Source organism: Microcebus murinus, chromosome 15 (genome assembly GCF_040939455.1).
Source record: "Microcebus murinus isolate Inina chromosome 15, M.murinus_Inina_mat1.0, whole genome shotgun sequence".
NCBI lineage: Eukaryota > Metazoa > Chordata > Mammalia > Primates > Cheirogaleidae > Microcebus > Microcebus murinus.
Window position 1 is genome coordinate 10097875 of NC_134118.1, and position 19146 is coordinate 10117020.

Consider the following 19146-nt stretch of genomic DNA (forward strand, 5'->3'; position numbering starts at 1 on the left):
GGCCGCCCAGGTTTGCGCAGGCGCAGCGCAGCCGCGGGTGGGCGGAACTGGTCGGGATGAGTGGCGGAGGTACAGAGACCCCTGTGGGTTGTGAGACCGCCCAGGGCGGCGGCAGCAAGAAGAGGGACTCGCTGGGGACCGCGGGCTCAGCGCACCTCATTATCAAGGGTACGGAGTGGCAGGGCTGTGGTCCCTGGTGGCTCCCAGCGCAGCCCCACCTCCCAGCGCAGCCCTCTGACCCGGGCCGCGCCCCAGGCCGGCATCCAGCTCCGGGCCGGCGCGCGCGTTTGTGCGGGGTGGGGGAGTCGTGTGGGTCCTCGCCTATTTACCCGGGCCGAAAGCTCCCCGGTAACCACCAGCCAGCCCAGCTCCTCTTGCTCCCTCGCTTTCCTCCGTCGCAGCGGGGAGCCTTCAGGCCCGCCTCCATCCCTTCCCCAAGCCCTCGACCCCCGGGCGCAGAGCCGCCGTGGACAGCCTCACGACCGACTTGGAATGCAAGGGGCAGGGGAGCTGGGAGTCGGGAAGGCCGTCGCTTAGGAGTCGTGTGACTTCGGGTCATTCGCTTTACCCACTTTCCGACCCTGTCTGCTCCTGGAGTATGCGAGGAGTAAATGAGAGAACAGGAAGGCGTCCTGAAACACCGCAAAGTGCCTTACACGTGTAGAGTTGCCCTTGTGCCCTGTGAGCTTTGAGGTGGGAGGTTACAACCTGGATTCTCACAGAACCTGCATTAGGTTTGATTCCCAGAGCTCCTAACAACCCTGTTTCCTGCGGGAAGAGCTTCGCCAGTTAGATACTGCACTCTCTCGTTCGCCATTCTCCCTTAACCCCAAACTTAACCTGTCAGTTCCACCATTCAAAAGGAAGCCCTTTTGTGATTCCAGAGTCCTTCCGCACTACCCAGGGAATGGCATCCTTGGTTGCTGCATGTTTCATTTTAACCTTATCTGTCTGGTTTGTACGAAGCCCCAGCACAGCTGGCTGTGACTGTTTTAAAGTTTATATTTCGGGTTGTTTCCTAAGTATAATTAGGAGCGTGGGAGTGTTGCATGAGTATTCGTGCGAAATTAGAATTATTTATGTGTGCAATCTTAGTGAAGTACTACTTTAATTTTTTAAATTGTGGTAAAATAAACATAACAAAATTTACATTTCCTTATGAAAGGTACAGTTCAGTGGCTTTAAGTACATTCACATCGTTGTGCTACCATCACCACCATCCAGCTATAGAACTCTTCATCTGGCAAAACTGAAACTGTGTCCATTAAACATTAACTTCCCATTTCCTCTCCCCCGACCCCATTCTACTTGTGTCTCTCTGAATTTGACTAGTCTAGGTACTTCATGTCAGTGGAATCATGCATTATTTGTCCTTTTGTGACTAGCTTTTTTTCACTTAGCAAAATATCCCCAGTGTGCATCCGTGTTGTAGCATGTGACAGAATTTTTTGTACTTTTTAAGACCGAATAATAGTCCATTGTATTTATTTACCACATTTTGTTTTTATGCTCATCTGTCAATGGGCACTTGAGTTGCTTTCATGTTTTAGCTATTGTGAGTAATGCTACTGTGAACTTGGGCGTACAAATATCTTTTCAAGTACCTGCTTTCAGTCCTTTTGGGTATACCCAGAAGTGAGATTGGTGGATCATATGGTAATTCTATTTTTAAGTTTTTTAGGAATTGCCATATTGGCTATACCAGTTTACATTCCCACTAACAGTGTACATGGGTTCAAATTTCTCCACATCCTCACCAACACTTGTTATTTTCTTTCTTTGGTAGCAGCCATCCTAATGGGTGTGAGATGGTGTCTCATTGTGGTTTTATTTGCATTTCCCTAATGGTTAGTGATGTTAAGCATCTTTTGGTATGCTTATTGGCCATTTGTGTATCTTCTTTACAGAAATGTCTATTCAAGTCCTTTGTTCATTTCTTAATCCAGTTGTTTTTTTTTTTTGTCATGGAGTTGTAGTTCTTTATATATACCAGACATATAAAGTGCTTATATATAGTGTTTATATTTTTCTACTCAGTATACTTTGCAAGATTGTCCTCATAAAATTCAATAAAATAGAGAATTGGAATCTGCCCTATCTTGCAATGGGGAAATAAAAAATTGGGGTAACAGATTACCAATGAATGAACATGAATAATACACATTCTTACTTGGAAATTTAGTTTCTCCAGGAATTTTGAGGTTTACATCTTAAACTACGTAGTTGTTAGTAAGAAGAGTTAATAGGCTGACTCACCAAAACAGTTAAAAATCAGATCTTTTTTTTCTTTATGACTTTTTCAGACATATGAAAAAGTGAAGACTTACAATGAGTACTCAACACACTCCTTAATACATAAATCATTAAAAGCCCCACTGTGTACCTTGCTTTGATTGCATTCAGTACCCTCCCTCCTCTCTAAAGGTAATCACTATCCTGAATTTGATGTTCATGCATTTCTTTATAGTTTTATTTCTTCTGTGTGTGTCCAAAAAGGAAGTATCATTTTGCATATTTTTAAAGTTCATATAAATGGCTTTAATCCTTCTAAAACTTGCTTTTTTGTTCAACATTATATTTGTGGGATTTATCCATCTTGATAAGTGTAACTCTGGTGTATTCATTTTTACTTGCTGATTTATGCCACTGTATAAGTATGTTTAAAATATTGATTTTTTTTCTTTTGATATTACATCTATGCTGTAATAAACATTTATAAATGCAGTATTCATTTGTGCAAGGGTTTTTCTAGCTTATGTACCTAGGCATGAAATTGCGAGGTATACGTCTTCAACTTTATTGAATATTTCCAAATTGCTCTAAAAGTAGTTGTAGCAATTTACACACCCACTGGCAGTGGATGAGACTTCCTCTTAATCCATAGTCTAAACTGGATTTTAACCTTCATGTATTTGTGAGGAAGGGGAAGAGTAAAACATGCTAGAGTTTATGCCATTTAGCATGGATTAACCCTGAATTTCATTTTATCTTTATAGATCTTGGAGAAATTCATTCAAGGCTTTTGGATCACAGACCAGTTATTCAAGGTGAAACTCGTTATTTTGTAAAAGAATTTGAAGTGAGTATTTAAAACTTATTTTATAAAAATACTTCCCCAACTGTTAGTGTGTTAATATGCAGAAGGGAAATTCCCTCGTTTTAAAATCTGATTTCAGTTCATGTGTTCATAAAATATACAAAGTAAAAATTATGAAGAGGTAAAAATGTTTAGTTCTTTTCCTTCCTTTTTTTCTTTCTTTCTTTCTTTTTTTTTTTTTTTTTTTTAGAGACAGGGTCTTGCTATGTTGCCCAGGCTAATCTTGAACTCCTGGGCTCATGCGATCCTCCTACATAGCTGGGACTACATGTGTGCATGCCCAGCTTAAAAGTGCTTGTTTTTAATTTGATGAGTACAAGACTAGACAGCAGGAGACTTGGGTTCATGTTCTGGTGTCTACTCTGAGATATTTAATGTCAATTTCAGTTTCTTTAAATCTATAAAATGAGAAATAGTGAAAAAAAGAGATTTTAGAGATTGATGGATCTGACCGTTCCATACTCATTTTCTATATTTTTTTCTCAGTTGGGGCATCAGCACTCACTCAAGCATTCAAGTTAAAGCTTGAGAATAATCCTTGGCTATTCTTTCCCCCTAGGTCCCACATTCAGTGGCCAAATCTTCTAGATGTTACCTCATAAATTTTCATTACTTCTGACAGGTATGGCTGCTCTATCAACCGACTCAAATCCAATTTTCCCCCTGCTGCCGGAGTGATCTAACATTATTTCACTTTTTAAAACCCTTTGATAATATTTGCTTTCTACAGGATAAGTCCAACACCCTCTATGACCTGGCCCCTACCTTTCTAGTTGTACCACTCACCACTCCTCACCAGCAGTACTGATGCACCAACAGGCCATCTTGTTTCATATTACTATAGTTTTGCACATGTATAATTGGTTCATTGTACATAAAGCAGTAACTTTGCAAGCTACTATTGGGTAGATGGTAAATGGTGTTCCACAATTTCATGATTCTGTGTAAGTTGGATGAGACTCTGACCAAGGAAGATGTATAAACCTGCCAAAAGGCGGGAACCTTTTATTAAAGCCTTCAAACTATTGAAAGCCTGTGGTACAGAGCACTCAAGATAGAGGGACAAAGCTATATAGCCTTAGACAACCATTTCTGGGGTCAACAGACTATAACTCAAAAATTATATAATACTTTGTGGGGTCATTGTGAAGATTAAGTACATGTGTATCTTAGGCTATTGTCTGGTACCTAGGAATTAGCTATTTAGCTATTTTCACCATCATCATCATGATCATCATTATTTATTGTTTGTATTGTGGAATAAGAATTTTGTGGAACACACAGAAAATTACCCAGAGACTATCCCTGATCGTTCTGTGTAAAGATTATTACCAATTCCACAGGGAGAATAAAGTGGAAATTTCTATACAAACTTGCTTTGAGTCCTTTAGTGTGTTGCATAAATATGTGTTAAAAATTGTGTCAGGCCGGGCGCGGTGGCTCACGCCTGTAATCCTAGCACTCTGGGAGGCCGAGGCGGGCGGATTGCTCGAGGTTGGGAGTTCGAAACCATCCTGAGCGAGACCCCGTCTCTACTAAAAATAGAAAGAAATTAATTGACCAACTAAAAATATATATACAAAAAACTAGCCGGGCATGGTGGCACATGCCTGTAGTCCCAGCTACTTGGGAGGCTGAGGCAGGAGGATCGTTTGAGCCCAGGAGTTTGAGGTTGCTGTGAGCTAGGCTGACGCCATGGCACTCACTCTAGCCTGGGCAACAAAAGTGAGACTCTGTCTCAAAAAAAAAAAATAAAATAAAATAAAAAAAAATAAAAAGAAAAAATATTAAAAAAATTGTGTCAAATGTTCCGCATATAGAGTGTGGATTTAATTATTCTTAAATGTGGGAGTTATATTTGATTATTATTTTTTCCTTCACTCCAGCAACCTGACTATCAGCAAGTCTACCTGCAAAACATATCTTAAATCTTTCTACTGTGCTGCTTGCCACTACCCTGACCCTAATGCAGCCCACCATCATCCCTCCCCTGGACACCCGCAGGAGGCTCCTACCTGGTCTCCTTACTTTCAGTCTTATCTCTATGAAATAGTTTTTCCCAAACAGTAGCCAGCTGACTTGTACATCTGATCATGCCCTTACTTAGCCCCCTCCCCCACGGCTTCTGTTCACACCTGCAGTACACTCCAGCTCCTTAGCTATACTTAAAAATCCTTTATGATCTCTGGCTCCTACTTTCAGACTTTATTGTACACAACTAGTTTACTGTGCTTCAGCCATACTTTCTTCTTTTCTTTAACACAGTGTGATTGTTCTACATCAGCAAGTCCATCTTCCTAAAATGCTCCTTCTCCCCATTTTTTGCTAGCTTGATCTTTTTCATTTAGATTGCAAGTTAAATATCATCTCTGGCCTTATTGGTTTTCTAATGCTATGTAACAAATCACCACAAATTTAACAGTGTAAAACAACTTAAACAGCTGAAAATGTAACAGTTTAAAACAGCTCAGAGTCCTGTATGTAGGTCAGAAGTCTGGGTACAGCAGGGCTGAGATCTCAGCACAGGGTCTCACAAAGCTAACATCAAGGTATTGACCAGACTGTGGTCTCTCATTTGGGGCTCGGGGCCTCTTCCTCACTCAGGTGATTATGGCAGGACTCAGTTCCTTGCTGTGGGGGCCATTCTCAGCTCCTAGAGGCCGCCCACATTCCTTGCCACTTGGCTGCTTCCATCTTCAAAGCCAGGAATGAAGAGTCTCCCTCACCTGGAATTCCTTTCACACCTCAAATCTCCCTTGCTGAGAGGAGCCCAGTCTCTGATCAGGACTTACCTGAAAAGGATAACCGCCCTTTCTTAAAATCACCTGGTTTGAGACCTTAATTACATTCAGGGAATTTCTTCACAGCAGCACCTAGGCTAGGATTGGATTGAGTTATCTGGGAAAAGGTGTGTGTACACTAGGAGAGGGGTACACTGGGACCATTGAGAATTCTGTCTACCACAGCACTTATAATTCCCTGCTACTTTTCCTGTTATTTATTACCTTCCTTCCTTCCTTAGAATATCTTATTAGCTATAATTACTTGTTTTACAAGGCTTATTTTTATCTTTAAAATGGGAACAATATATACTGTAGAGTTTTTAAGTATTAATGAGGATTAAATGATACATCATTTTTTAAATCCCTGGTATATAAGTGTTAGACAAATGTTGGTGGCTGTTATTGTTAAGAGAAAGATGGTAGCAAGTACAATCAACTAAAAATATATTAATTTGGAATTTCTGTTATGACTTTGTGTTCAATTTTTATTATCTTTAGGGAAAATAGGGATTAGCTAAGCAAATAGCAAATATCGTAGGAAAATATTTACTAAAGAATAAAATTTCACACTGGATATGATAGATATAAGCTTGTTATATAAGGTCAAACAAAATGTGTTGAGCACTTATTTTGTGTGAGGCATAATAATGTCAGGAACTAATGATATCCTGGTGAATAAGACAGGCGTAGATGCACCCTTCATGAAGCAAGGCATTCTCATATTGCCTTGAAGAATGGTCTCTGAAGGACTCGAGAATATTTTGTCAGCTAAGTTAGACTTGTTTTTCCAGAAAAGCACTTGATTCAGTCTTTTTGCACAATGACCTCCCCAACTGGTCTTCCCGAGGGTTTAATGTAGCACAGAAACTTTCCTGTACATCAGGCCCAGCTGCCATTTCTTATTTAGATTCTAACATTTACACTCAAATTAGAAGAGAAAAAGCTGAAAGCATTTTAGAAACTTTAGAGCCCAGACAGTAATGTCATATATTTAATAAAAGTCGTCTTTGCCCAGAGTGGCATGGCTATACAGGAAGGAGTAGGAAAGTGGAGCTTCTTGGAAGTTTCATCTTTTCTGTACCATTTAAATATAGTTCACTTTCAGGAAAACTGGCTAGCATTTAAAACTAAAGTTGTTTATATATTTAAAAGATTTAATGTATGTGGCAACAATGATCTTTCTCTATATAAAATTTTATTTGTAAAAGAAGGGAATAAGTGCCACATGGTGGCAGCATTACTTAAATTATTGAAGTACTGTTAGGATATTTTAAGCTCTCTTTTTGTTGTCATTAGTGTTTAAGGCGAGTTGACTATCTTTCTCTTGACTTTATAAAAATTTTCTTCCCTTGATTCCAATGAACATTATGAACAGAGATTCACAAGGATCTCACTTTTCAGCTGGAATGCCTAGAGTGAATATTAATGTAGTAGTATCAGTGAGTGAAGGTGTTGTCTGTGCCATTATCTCTCCTGCAGATGAGATGTCATGGCCTTTCTCTTGTGCAGCAGAGTAGAGACCCACATTAGTCACCAAGTATTTATGAAGTGCTTGCAGAGTGTATGTCCTGTATATGTTCTTTTTTTTTCCTTTGTCAACAGGAACATTGAGACTATATATAAGTTCTTATTTAGTTTTTAGCAAACTTTTTTCAGTGCTTTATTGAATAGTCATTTAACACCTAGGTATATCAGTAAGGAATGTGTTTAGTGACTAGTGATAAATCTGAAAATCAGTGGCTTTAACAAGTACTTATTTTTCTATCACTATACCCAGATGCTAGACTTAGACAGCTTAGGGTTGGTATGGGGTTTCCACAATGACAGCTTTTTCTTCCAACTTTACCTTCTATCTCCCTGGGGTGTTGCCCTTATCCTTCTGCTTACAAGGTAGCTTTTGGCACTCCAGCCATTTCATCTGCATTTTATGTAGCAAAGGGGAAGGCAGGTGGGAAACAGCTAGCAGTTTCTGCTACAGCACATTACTACTCCTGATAAAATGTATTGATAGCAAGAAAGAAGAGAATAGATACAGAAGTATCTGTCACACCAGGTATGTAAATATAAATAAGAAACAGTCCCTATCTCCAGAAAATTTACATTCTAGGGAGAAGAAAGACACCTAAGCAAAGAGTCATAATGGTGTAATTATTATGCTGAAATAAGCACAAAGTACCTGAGGGCTCAGGGAAGGAAATAGAAACAACTCCCAACGGAGCCCTGAGGAAAATTTTCATAGAAGGGATGATGTTTGGGCTGAGAAAGAAAAATAGATGTTACAAAAATTGGAGGAAATGTTGGTTAAAATTAGAGGCAAAAAAAAAAAGCGTTCAATAAGTACAGTAATTATAGGAGTTGGGAGGGATTGTGTTAAGGAATTCCAATGTGGGTTAAACTGATGAGGAGAAAATTTCTTAAAAGGCAGCGCAAACTAGAATATTCACCTCACATCCTGATACCGTGTTTTTAGTTAAACTGTGAGATTATTAAATACCAGGATAAAACATCATATTATTAGAGTATCTGTCACGGTAACTGCAGTAATCCGTTCGTGAGGACAGAGCCCTTGTGGCCTAATCACCTCTCATTAGGTCCCACCTCCCAACACTGTTACATTGGGGATTACGTTTCCAACACATGAGTTTTGTAGGATGCATTTAAACCATAGCAGTGGGCCATTCTGGGATCAGTAGTAGAAGCTGGGAGGGAACTTGACAGGCTCCAATTTATAAGTGAGTGCTCAGGGGCCATTGGAAAGTCTGATGGCACTAAAGCAGTCTGGGAGTTTGAAACTCACAAACTGAAACACTCTTCCAGGATAATGCTGTGCACTGTGCTGAAACTATGGGAAACTGAATATGTGACGAACGTGTGTGTATTCAGTATAGTTTTAAATCTTGTGGGACTGGCCAGTTTCATGATTAAAAGAAAATTTATATTATTATATCTCTCATTCCTCTCTAATACTGTTATTGCCCAAGCAGTTGCTCAAGAGGAAACCATTACACCTGGACAGCAAGGGTTACAGTGGAGGAAGAGTTTTTAATATCACAGGGAGCCATGTGAGGAGATGGGAGAAATTTCCCAAATCTGTCTGCCTCAGAATTTTTGGGCCAGGGTTTGTAAAGATAGTTTGGCAAGCAAAGGGCTAGAAAATTGGGTCTGCTTATTGACTAAGTATAAACTCACAGGGTTGGAAAGCAGAAATTCTCTTCTTGCTGACTTGCTAAGTCAGTTCCTAGGTAGAGCATCCCAAGACCAGTTGAGTCAGTTCCATGGTGTGTGCCACTGGTCTAGTTGAGTCAGTTGGTCTACTGAAATGCAGTGTCTGGGAGGTATCTCAAAGATCAGCCTTAGGTTTCACAAGGGTGATGTTATCTATGGGACCAATGAAGAAAGCTAAGAATCTTCATGACCGTCATTATGTGACTACTGAGCAGTAAGCAATTATAGGAAAGCAAGGTAGGGAACCATAGCTGGGTATATCTATATTTTAACTATGTCTATACACCTGCAGAGTTGAAACCCTTACCACAGTTCCCACCGTATGGCCTATTATTAATTTTATAGAGGGCAGTTTCAATACTATTAAATTACATCTTTAGTGTAAATATTACAGTAACTATAGTAATAATATTATTAATAATTGCTAGCACTTTAAGTGCTTAGCACCAGGCACCATTTTAGCACAATACACGAATGCTTGTTATTAATTTCAAATCAAGAGAAATTAACCAGATACGGAATTTTATTTAGTGTTACACATCAGAAACCAAGCTTTATTAATGCTGAGCTTTGTTATGAAAACTTTCACCCCAGAAACAATATACATAAAAAATGTTAGTTTATATTCTTCCCTTTGTAAAAGGTGTTAACAGTAACCCTGAGTTAAAAATATTAGCATAAGCCCAGTTGTGGTGGCCCACACTCGTAATCCTAGCACTTCTGGAGGCCAAGGTGGGGGGATTGCTTAAGCCCAGGAGTTCGAGACCAAGCCTGGGCAATATAGCAAGACCTGTCTCTACAAAAAATAAAAAGCTAGCTGGGCATGGTGACGCATGCCTATAGTACCAGCTACTCAGGAAGCTGAGGCAGAGGCTTGAGCCCAGAAGTTTGAGGTTACAATGAGCTATGATGATGCTCCTGTGCTCTAGCCTGGGAAAAGGCTGTCTCAAAAAGGAAAAATAATATATCAGTGTAAAAACAAGTACATACCAGATGGTAAGTTTAAGGGAAGAGATTATTTATAACATCGTATCTTGTGTAACACTATCACAGCATCTATTTGTTTTTTAAAGCAATTGTAATTCATGGGCTTTTATAAAGATGGCAATTAATTCCCTTACTACAATGTGTGACTTCCAGTTTGCCTTCTACAATGAAAAGGCCCTTACATTGCACAAATCCTGGTGAAAAAAAAGGAAAAAGCCCTTTATATAAGTGGTTCTTCACTTTAGTAGGTCATGGACTCTTTTGAGAATATTTTCACCCAGAAAAATGTATAAAGGACATGTGTATTCAATTTGCCTACAATTTCAAGGGGATCCTGGAACCCCAAACCCCATCTGTGGACCCCAGAGTAAGAACCTATCCTATGAATGGAGCTACAGAGCTTCTCTCTCTATTCTTGGTTGTCTTTGAATTGAGAGACCATTCTTTTGCAAGTTAATAAATTAGTCTACCATAAGGAATGAAATATTTTTCCCTGCTCTTGATTCTTCCAAATTCCAGCGCCACCTGGGGAAGATGGCAACTGATATGGCATAGTTTTTTTGTTTGTTTTTCCCTCCTTGAATCTATCTAACAACAGAGCAATTAGGATAGCAAAACCAAGCAACATCTATCTATTATAACCCAGGTGACAGGGTATCCCTAAAATGCCAAATGGCCAACGACTAAAAGGGTTCATGGCATCAGAACTGCCAAAAGAGAGAGGTTAGAGGGACTTACGAAGGCCTTGAGTGCTAGAAAACTTCAAAATTCCTGTTAGGTATATTTGGGAGCTTGATGGGTATCTCAGTCTGTTTTGTGATGCTGTGACACATACTTGAAACTGAGTAATTTGTAATAAACAGAAATTTATTTGGCTCACAGTTCTGGAGGCTGGGACATCCAAGATTGAAGGGCTATATCTGGTGAGGTCCTTCTTGAGGTCCTTCTGCCATCATCCATGGTAGAAGATGGAAGGCAAGGGGTAGGGGGCAAAAGTGAGCTGAACTTGTCTGCTCTGAGGTAACTGCAGTAATCCGTTCATGAGGACAGAGCCCTTGTGGCCTAATCACCTCTCATTAGGTCCCACCTCCCAACACTGTTACATTGGGGATTACGTTTCCAACACATGAGTTTTGTAGGATGCATTTAAACCATAGCAGTGGGCCATTCTGGGATCAGTAGTAGAAGCTGGGAGGGAACTTGACAGGCTCCAATTTATAAGTGAGTGCTCAGGGGCCATTGGAAAGTCTGATGGCACTAAAGCAGTCTGGGAGTTTGAAACTCACAAACTGAAACACTCTTCCAGGATAATGCTGTGCACTGTGCTGAAACTATGGGAAACTGAATATTTTGTGAAACAGCAAAAAGGGAATTCCACAACTTCAATGTTAGAAAGGCTATCCTGACTACCCCTTCCTTCTAAAAATAGTGGAAAACTTATCTCACTTAAAATTGAACAAGAGTCAATTCTCGTACAAATTTATTAGAGAATAAAAAGCAGAATAATGTCCCTTAAAGAAATAAAGTAAGAAGGATATGACCACAAAAATAAAAGCTATAACCTAATAATTTAAACTGAACTTAGGGAACATAAGAAAATTATAGAAGCAATCAAAGAACAATATAAGTCAGAATTAGAAAAACTCAGAAATGATTGGATAAAATGGAAATAGAAAAAATAAAAAGGAAAATGAAAGAATTCAGGAAAAAAATTTAAAAATTATTTCAGAGATTAAACTAGAAGGACCACAAGTGAATGAACAAATGGATAGTCCTTAGGTGCAATTGAAAATGAAAATTGAAATGAAAAGTTGAATATGTGTGAAAATGAGCCCCTAGAAAACAAAACCAAAGCAGTGTAATAGAACAAATATAAAATATAAATATAAAAACTAGAATTCAAGAAAACAAGTAACAGCCAGGGATTTTATATCTAATCAAACTGATCCCCGGGTATAGACACACAGTTAGGGTCATGCAAGGACATTAGGAATATTGTTCAAATGAGCCTTTCCTGATGAATCTATTACACAATACTTTGGAGAGATTGTGAGTTTGATTCCAGACCATTGCAATATAGCAAATAGCGCAATAAAGTAAGTCACACAAGTTTTTGGTTTCCCAGTGCATATCAAAGTTATGTTTATACTATACTGTAGTCTATTAAGTGCAGAATAGCATTATGTCTAAAAACAGAACATACATGCCTTAATTAAAAAATATTCTTTTTTTGCTAAAAAATGCTAACAATCATCTGGGCCTTCAGCGAGTTATAATCTTTTTGCTGGTGGATGGTCTTGCCTTGTTGGTGGCTGCTGACTAATCAGGGTAGTGGTTGCTGAAGGTTGAGCTGGCTGTGGCAATTTCTTAAAATAAGACAACAGATGAAGTTTGTCACATTGATTGACTCTTCCTTTCATGAAAGATTTCTCTGTAGCATAGGATACTGGTTGATAGCATTTTGTACTCAGTGGAACTTCTTTCAAAACGGGTCAATCCTCTCAAACCCTGCCACTGCTTTAGCAACTCAGTTTATGTAGTATTCTAAATCCTTGTTGTCATTTTTTTTTTTTTTTTTTGAGACAGAGTCTCGCTTTGTTGCCCAGGCTAGAGTGAGTGCCATGGCGTCAGCCTAGCTCATAGCAACCTCAAACTCCTGGCTCAAGCAATCCTCCTGCCTCAGCCTCCCAAGTAGCTGGGACTACAGGCATTTGCCACCATGCCCGGCTAATTTTTTGTATATATATTAGTTGGCCAATTAATTTCTTTCTATTTTATAGTAGAGACGGGGTCTCGCTCTTGCTCAGGCTGGTTTCGAACTCCTGACCTCGAGCAATCCGCCCGCCTCGGCCTCCCAGAGAGCTAGGATTACAGGCGTGAGCCACCGCGCCCGGCCCCTTGTTGTCATTTTAACAGTGTTCACTGCATCTTCACCAGGAGCAGATTCCATCTCAAGGAACCTCTTTCTTTGTTCTTCTCTAAGAAGTAACTGCTCATTCATTCAAGTTTTATCATGAGATTGCAGCAATTCAGTCACATCTTAAGGCTCCACTTCTAATTCCGGTGCTCTCGCTGTTTCCACCTTGTCTGCATTGGCTTCCTCCTCTGAAGTCTTGAACCTTCAGAATTATCCATGAGGGTTAGAATCAATTTCTTTCAAATTCCTGTTAATGTTGATATTTTGACTGTCTCCCATCAATCATGAATGTTCTTAGTGGCATCTAGAGTGGTGAATCCTTTCCAGAAGGTTTTCAATCTACTTTGCCCAGATCCATCCGAGGAATCACTATCTGTGGCAGTTAGAGCCTTATAAAATGTGTTTCTTAAACAGTAAGACTTGAAAGTCAAAATTATTCCTTGATCCATAGGCTGCAGAATGAATGTTATGTTAATAGGCATGAAAACAACGTGAATCTCCTTGTACATTTCTGTGAGAGCTCTTTCCTTTCATGAAAGATTTCCCTGTAGCATGGGATGCTGGTTGATAGCATCTTGGGTGGCCAAGCACATTGTCAAAGAGCAGTAATATTTTGAAAGGAATCTTTTTTTCTGATCAGTAGGTCTTAACACTGGGCTTAAAGTATTCCATGAACCACGCTGTAAACAGATGTGCTGCCACCAGGCTTTATTCCATCTGTATTGCACAGGCAGAGTATTTTGGCATAATTCTTAAGGACCCTAGGATTGTTTGAATGGCAAATCAGCATTGGCTTCAGCATCAAGTTACCAGATGCATTAGCCCCTAACAAGGAAGTCAGCCTGCCCTTTGAAGCTTTGAAGTTAGGCATTGACTTTTCCTTTCTAGCTGTGAAAGTCCTAGATGGCATCTTCTTCCAATAAAAGGCTGTTTCATCTACATTGAAAATCTGTTGTTTAGTGTAGCCACCTTCATTAATGATCTTAGCTAGATCTTCTGGATAACTTGCTGCAGCTTCCTCATTAGCACTTGCTGCTTCACCTTGCACTTTGACGTTATGGAGACAGCTTCTTTCCTAAACCTTATGCTAAACCTCTGCTAGCTTCCAGTTTTTCTTCTGCAGCTTCATCACCTCTCTCAGGCATCATAGAATGAAAGAGAGTTAGGTCCTTGCTCTGCATTGGGCTTTGGCTTAAGGCTGGTTATAGCTGATTGGATCTTCTATCCAGACCACTCAAACTTTTTGTGTTTCAGCAATAAGGCTGTTTTCCATTCTTATAATTTATGTGTTCATTTGGAGTAGCGCTTGTAAGTTCCTTCAGGAACTTTTGCTTTGCATGCTCTACCTGGTTAACTGGTACAAGAGGCCTAGCTTTCTGTCTATCTCAGCATTTTTTTTTTTTTTTTTTTTTGAAGACAGAGTCTCACTCTCTTGCCGTGTGCCCTGTACTCTCTTGCTAAAAGTGCCATGGCGTCAGCCTAGCTAGGACTACAGGCACATGCCACCATATCTGGCTAATTTTTTCTATTTTTAGTTGTCAGACTAATTTCTTTTTCTTTTTTTTTTTTTTTTTTTTTTTTTTTTGAGACAGAGTCTCACTTTGTTGCCCAGGCTAGAGTGAGTGCCATGGCATCAGCCTAGCTCACAGCAACCTCAATCTCCTGGGCTCAAGTGATCCTTTGCCTCAGCCTCCCGAGTAGCTGGGACTACAGGCATGCGCCACCATGCCTGGCTAATTTTTTGTATATATATTTTAGTTGGTCAATTAATTTCTTTCTATTTTTAGTAGAGATGGGGTCTCCTTCAGGCTGGTTTTGAACTCCTGACCTCTAGCAATCTGCCCACTTCGGCCTCCCAGAGTGCTAGGATTACAGGTGTGAGCCACCACACCCGGCCTCTTTCTATTTTTAATTGAGATGGGATCCTGCTCTTGCTCAGGTTGGTCTTGAACTCCTAAGCTCAAGCAATTCTCCCGCCTCAGCATCCCAGAGTGCTAGGATTATAGGTGTGAGCCACCATCCCAGGACCCTGTCTCAGCTTTTGACACGCCTTCTTCACTAAGTGTAATGATTTCTAGCTTTTGATTTAAAGTGAGAGATATGCAACTCTTCCTTTCATTTGAACACTTAGACACCATTGTAGGGTTATTAATTGACCTAATAGTACTATTATGTCTCAGGGTATAGGGGAGGCCCAAGCAGAGGGAAAGAGATGGGGGAATATCTGGTCAGTATAGCAGACAGAACACACATCACATTTATTAAGTTTGCTGTCTTATATAGGTATGGTTGGTGGCACCCCAAAAACAATATTTTCATTTCATGTTACTATTTGTAACATCAAAGATCACTTATCTCAGATCATTGTAAGAGATGTAATAATGAAAAAGATTGAGTATTGTGAGAATTATCAAAATGTGACATAGAGACACAAAGTATACACATGTTCATGGAAAAATGATGGTGATAGACTTGCTCAACAAAGGGCTGCAACAACCTTCAATTTGTTAAAAACACAGTATCCATGGACTGTAATATAATGAGACATGCTTATATTCACTTATGCAAATATATGTGTGTATGTAGTTATACACATATACATTTATATATGCATATGTATGTATACCCTTATGCTTAAAACAATGCTTGGATAAATTGTTAAAAATAATTACCTAAAGGGAAAGGAATGGAGGCAAAAGCACAAAGGATAGGAACAAAACCTAGACTTCTTTGAATATATTTTGTTTTACATATGTAGTTTTGGAGCCATGTAAGTATTTTACACAATTTAAAACAATTTAATTTTAAAGAGCAATTCCTAAACATCAAGTAAAATCTAAAGAAGCAAACCTGTTTCTGGATAATGACATTACTACTCAGAAATTGCTCCAGTTGACTTTAAAACATAGTAATTTGACTGAACATTCCTAGTGAAATATATCTTCAAAACAAAAAGTTAAAAATAACACTCTATCTTGTTTTCAGTAATTATTTTGTTGATGCTAGTATTAGTATTGTTATTTGAATCAGTGATTTAAAAAATGAGTGATTATGAATGTGTTTTAAGAACTGGAAAGAAACAGATAAGACAGAGGTTGGTAATTAAAAATTCTATAGTCCTGAGTTTGAATTTGACTATCATTGTGAAATCAAGATGTATCTTTTCTTTTTAAAAAATGCATATTTCCTAGCTTTTCCACTGAAAGGTTAGAAATAATGACCAACCCAATACCAGTGAGTAGCCCTAGTGCTCAGTCTCTGTATTCCATTTCTAAATCTTAGTGATGGTTCAATACCTGCTGATTCCAAGTCTGGAGCAGGAAGTACAAAGGATGAATCTGGAGCACGCTGGAAAGCGAAGAAGCTACTAAAAATTACTGAAGTTTTATCCGAAGCATTCCAGAACCAGCTTGAATAGGCTCTCATTGGACAAAGCCAAGACAATCTGAGTACCAATGAAAAGAAATACTGTAATGGATTGAAAAATTTTAACTATGTTTAAATCTAGGAGTCATAGGGATATATACAAACAAGAAAAAACTTTCTAATTACCTTTGAGAATACTAGGCAACCAACTCATTTTTGAAACTGGGAAATAACTGTTTTATTTTGCCTTTTGTATGTGAACGCTCCTCAGAGAAACCGAATAGTTGACGAGGAGCAGTTTCTCTTCATAGAAGTATTTCTACTAATTGATGAAGACAGAAAACTACCAACATCCTATTGATAGTATACAACCCACCTCCAAAAAATTCTTGCAAACCAAACCAAAACTGTTAATCTGATCAAGGCTTTAGTTCTAAGGACTAATTTACAGGAAAAAGAAGAGACAAAAGAGTATGTTAAATTACACCATGGGGATTTTTCAGCAAAAAACAGACTGGAAAACTCTACAGAACAAATGACTCACTTTTTTCAACAAGTTGCAAGTAAAAGAGAGGGGAAATCTATTGATTAAAAAGACTTAAACAAATTAACCAATTGCAATATATAAATCTTATTTAGATTTTGGTTCAAATATTCTGGGGGATAAAAAGGGCATATTTGTACAACGTTTGAGAGAATGTGAACTACCTTTATATTTAATGTCATTAAAAAATTATTGTTGACTGTGAGTACTCATGAGTGCATAAGAGAATAGGTGGTCTTATTTTTTTTTTAATGAGGACTCTTGTCTTTTATTTTTTTTTTTTACATCTGTCAACCTGTAGGAAATAAAGATATTAATATATGTTGAAATATCTACAGTTGAAATGATATACTATCTAGGATTTGCTTCAAAATAATCTAGGAGCAATGTATAGAGCATTATAGAGGGAACAAAATCAGTCATCAGTTGAGAATTGTTGATGCTTGGTGATGAGTACATGAGGGCTCATTATATTATTCTCCCTCAACTTTTGTTTAAATTTTTAATTTGTTATAGTGGAAAAATTAGAAAAAGTAAGAAACTTGCCACAGCTACTACTTAAGAATGACACAAAACATAACAAAAACCCCAGTAACATGACTAACATTATTTTCTTACAATCAAGTTTGCTTTTTAAAATAAACTTTTTGTTTTGTATTAATTTTAGAGTTGAAGAAAAATTGCTAAGATAGTACAGAGCATTGCCATATACCCTTCACCCAATTTCTCCCAATATTAATGTCTTAGATTATCATGTCACATTTGTAAAATCTGAGAAACTGACATTGCTACATTACTGTTAATGAAACACCAGACTTTATTTGATTTTACCAGTTTTTCCACTACAGTCCTCTTTCTGTTCCAATATCTCATCCAGGGTACCACATTGCATTTAATTTTCACGTTACCCTAGTTTTCTTGGATCTGTGACAGATTCTCAGTCTTTTTTTGTTTGTCATGGCCTTTACAGTCTCGGGTACTAGCCAGGTATCCTATAGAACTGCCGTCCCCAACCCCCGGGCTGGGGCCTGTTAGGAACCAAGCTCGGCATCACTGCCTGAGCTGCGCTCCACCCAGTCTGTCTGTGGAAAACTTGTCTTTCATGAAACTTAGCAACTGGGCTGCACAGCAGGAGGTGAGCGGCCAGGAAGCGAAGCTTTTGTATTTACAGCTGCTCTCCCCACCCCCTTCCACCCATCCATGGAAAAACTGTCTTCCATGAAACTGGTCCCTGGTGCCAAAAAGGTTGGGACCTCTGGTATAGAATGCCTCCCAATCTGGGTTTGTCTTTTGTTTTTCTTATGATTTGACTGGAGTTATGGGTGTTGGGGAAGAATACACACAGAGGTGAAGTACCTTCTCGTCACATTACTTCAGGGAGTACATGTTATCGACATGACACCACTTACGACATGAACCTTCATGGCTTCGTTGAAGTAGCATTTGCTAGGATTCTCCACTATAATGTTAATATTTTTCCCTTTGCCTGTTCTAGTTTTTAGAAGCAAGCCATTAAGTCTAGTCCACCTTCAAGCTGGCCAGGGAGGGTGGTTAAGCTCCACTTTCTGGAAGGGAGATATGTTGGGGATTTCTAAGACCACCTGCAGGTTCGGTGATTCACTAGAAGAACTCACATATGGTCATATTCACGGCTAAGCTTTATTTACGGTAAAAGGATACAGAACAAAATCAGCAAAGGGAAAAGGTACCTGAGGAGAAGTCTGCAGGAGACCAGGCAGAAGCTTCCAAGAGTCCTTCCCCAGCAGAGTCACACAGGATGCCCTTAACTTCCCCAGCAACCAGTTGTGTCCATATGTATAAAATGTAATCTACCAGGGAAGTTTGCATGAGCCTAGGAGTCCAGGGTTTTTGTGGGGGACTGGCCAAGCAGGCATCCTCTGCCTAGCATGTACCAAACTTCCAGACTTCCAGAAGGAAAGAGATTTTAGCATTAACCACATAATTTGTACAAACCATTTAGCACAGTGAGCTACTTTTATAATTTACAGAAACTTTTATACCATTGTAGGGAACTATTTACTAGTCAAGTTTCTAGCCTCCAGCCAGGGCCGACCTTGCAAGCAGGCCTGTCTGAGGATAGCCATCACAGGCCTTTGATGTTAATTCTTTCCTGCATAGGGAAGTATCTACATGTCACTACTTTTTTTTTTTTTTTTTTTTTTTTTTTTTGAGACAGAGTCTCACTTTGTTGCCCAGGCTAGAGTGA

At 39.0% G+C, this 19146-nt stretch overlaps 1 protein-coding gene across 3 annotated transcripts in view; it reads left to right on the plus strand.

The window, feature by feature from the left end:
* The window catches only part of BLOC1S5 (biogenesis of lysosomal organelles complex 1 subunit 5), a 44446-nt gene continuing 25300 nt past the window's right edge, over window positions 1–19146 (plus strand). For all 3 annotated transcript variants that reach the window (XM_012753570.3, XM_076010464.1, XM_076010465.1), the window contains exons 1-2: window positions 1–168; window positions 2997–3079. In XM_012753570.3, the coding sequence (XP_012609024.2) occupies window positions 57–168; window positions 2997–3079 (195 nt within the window). In that variant the 5' untranslated portion in view covers window positions 1–56. The remainder of the gene's footprint in view (window positions 169–2996; window positions 3080–19146) is intronic.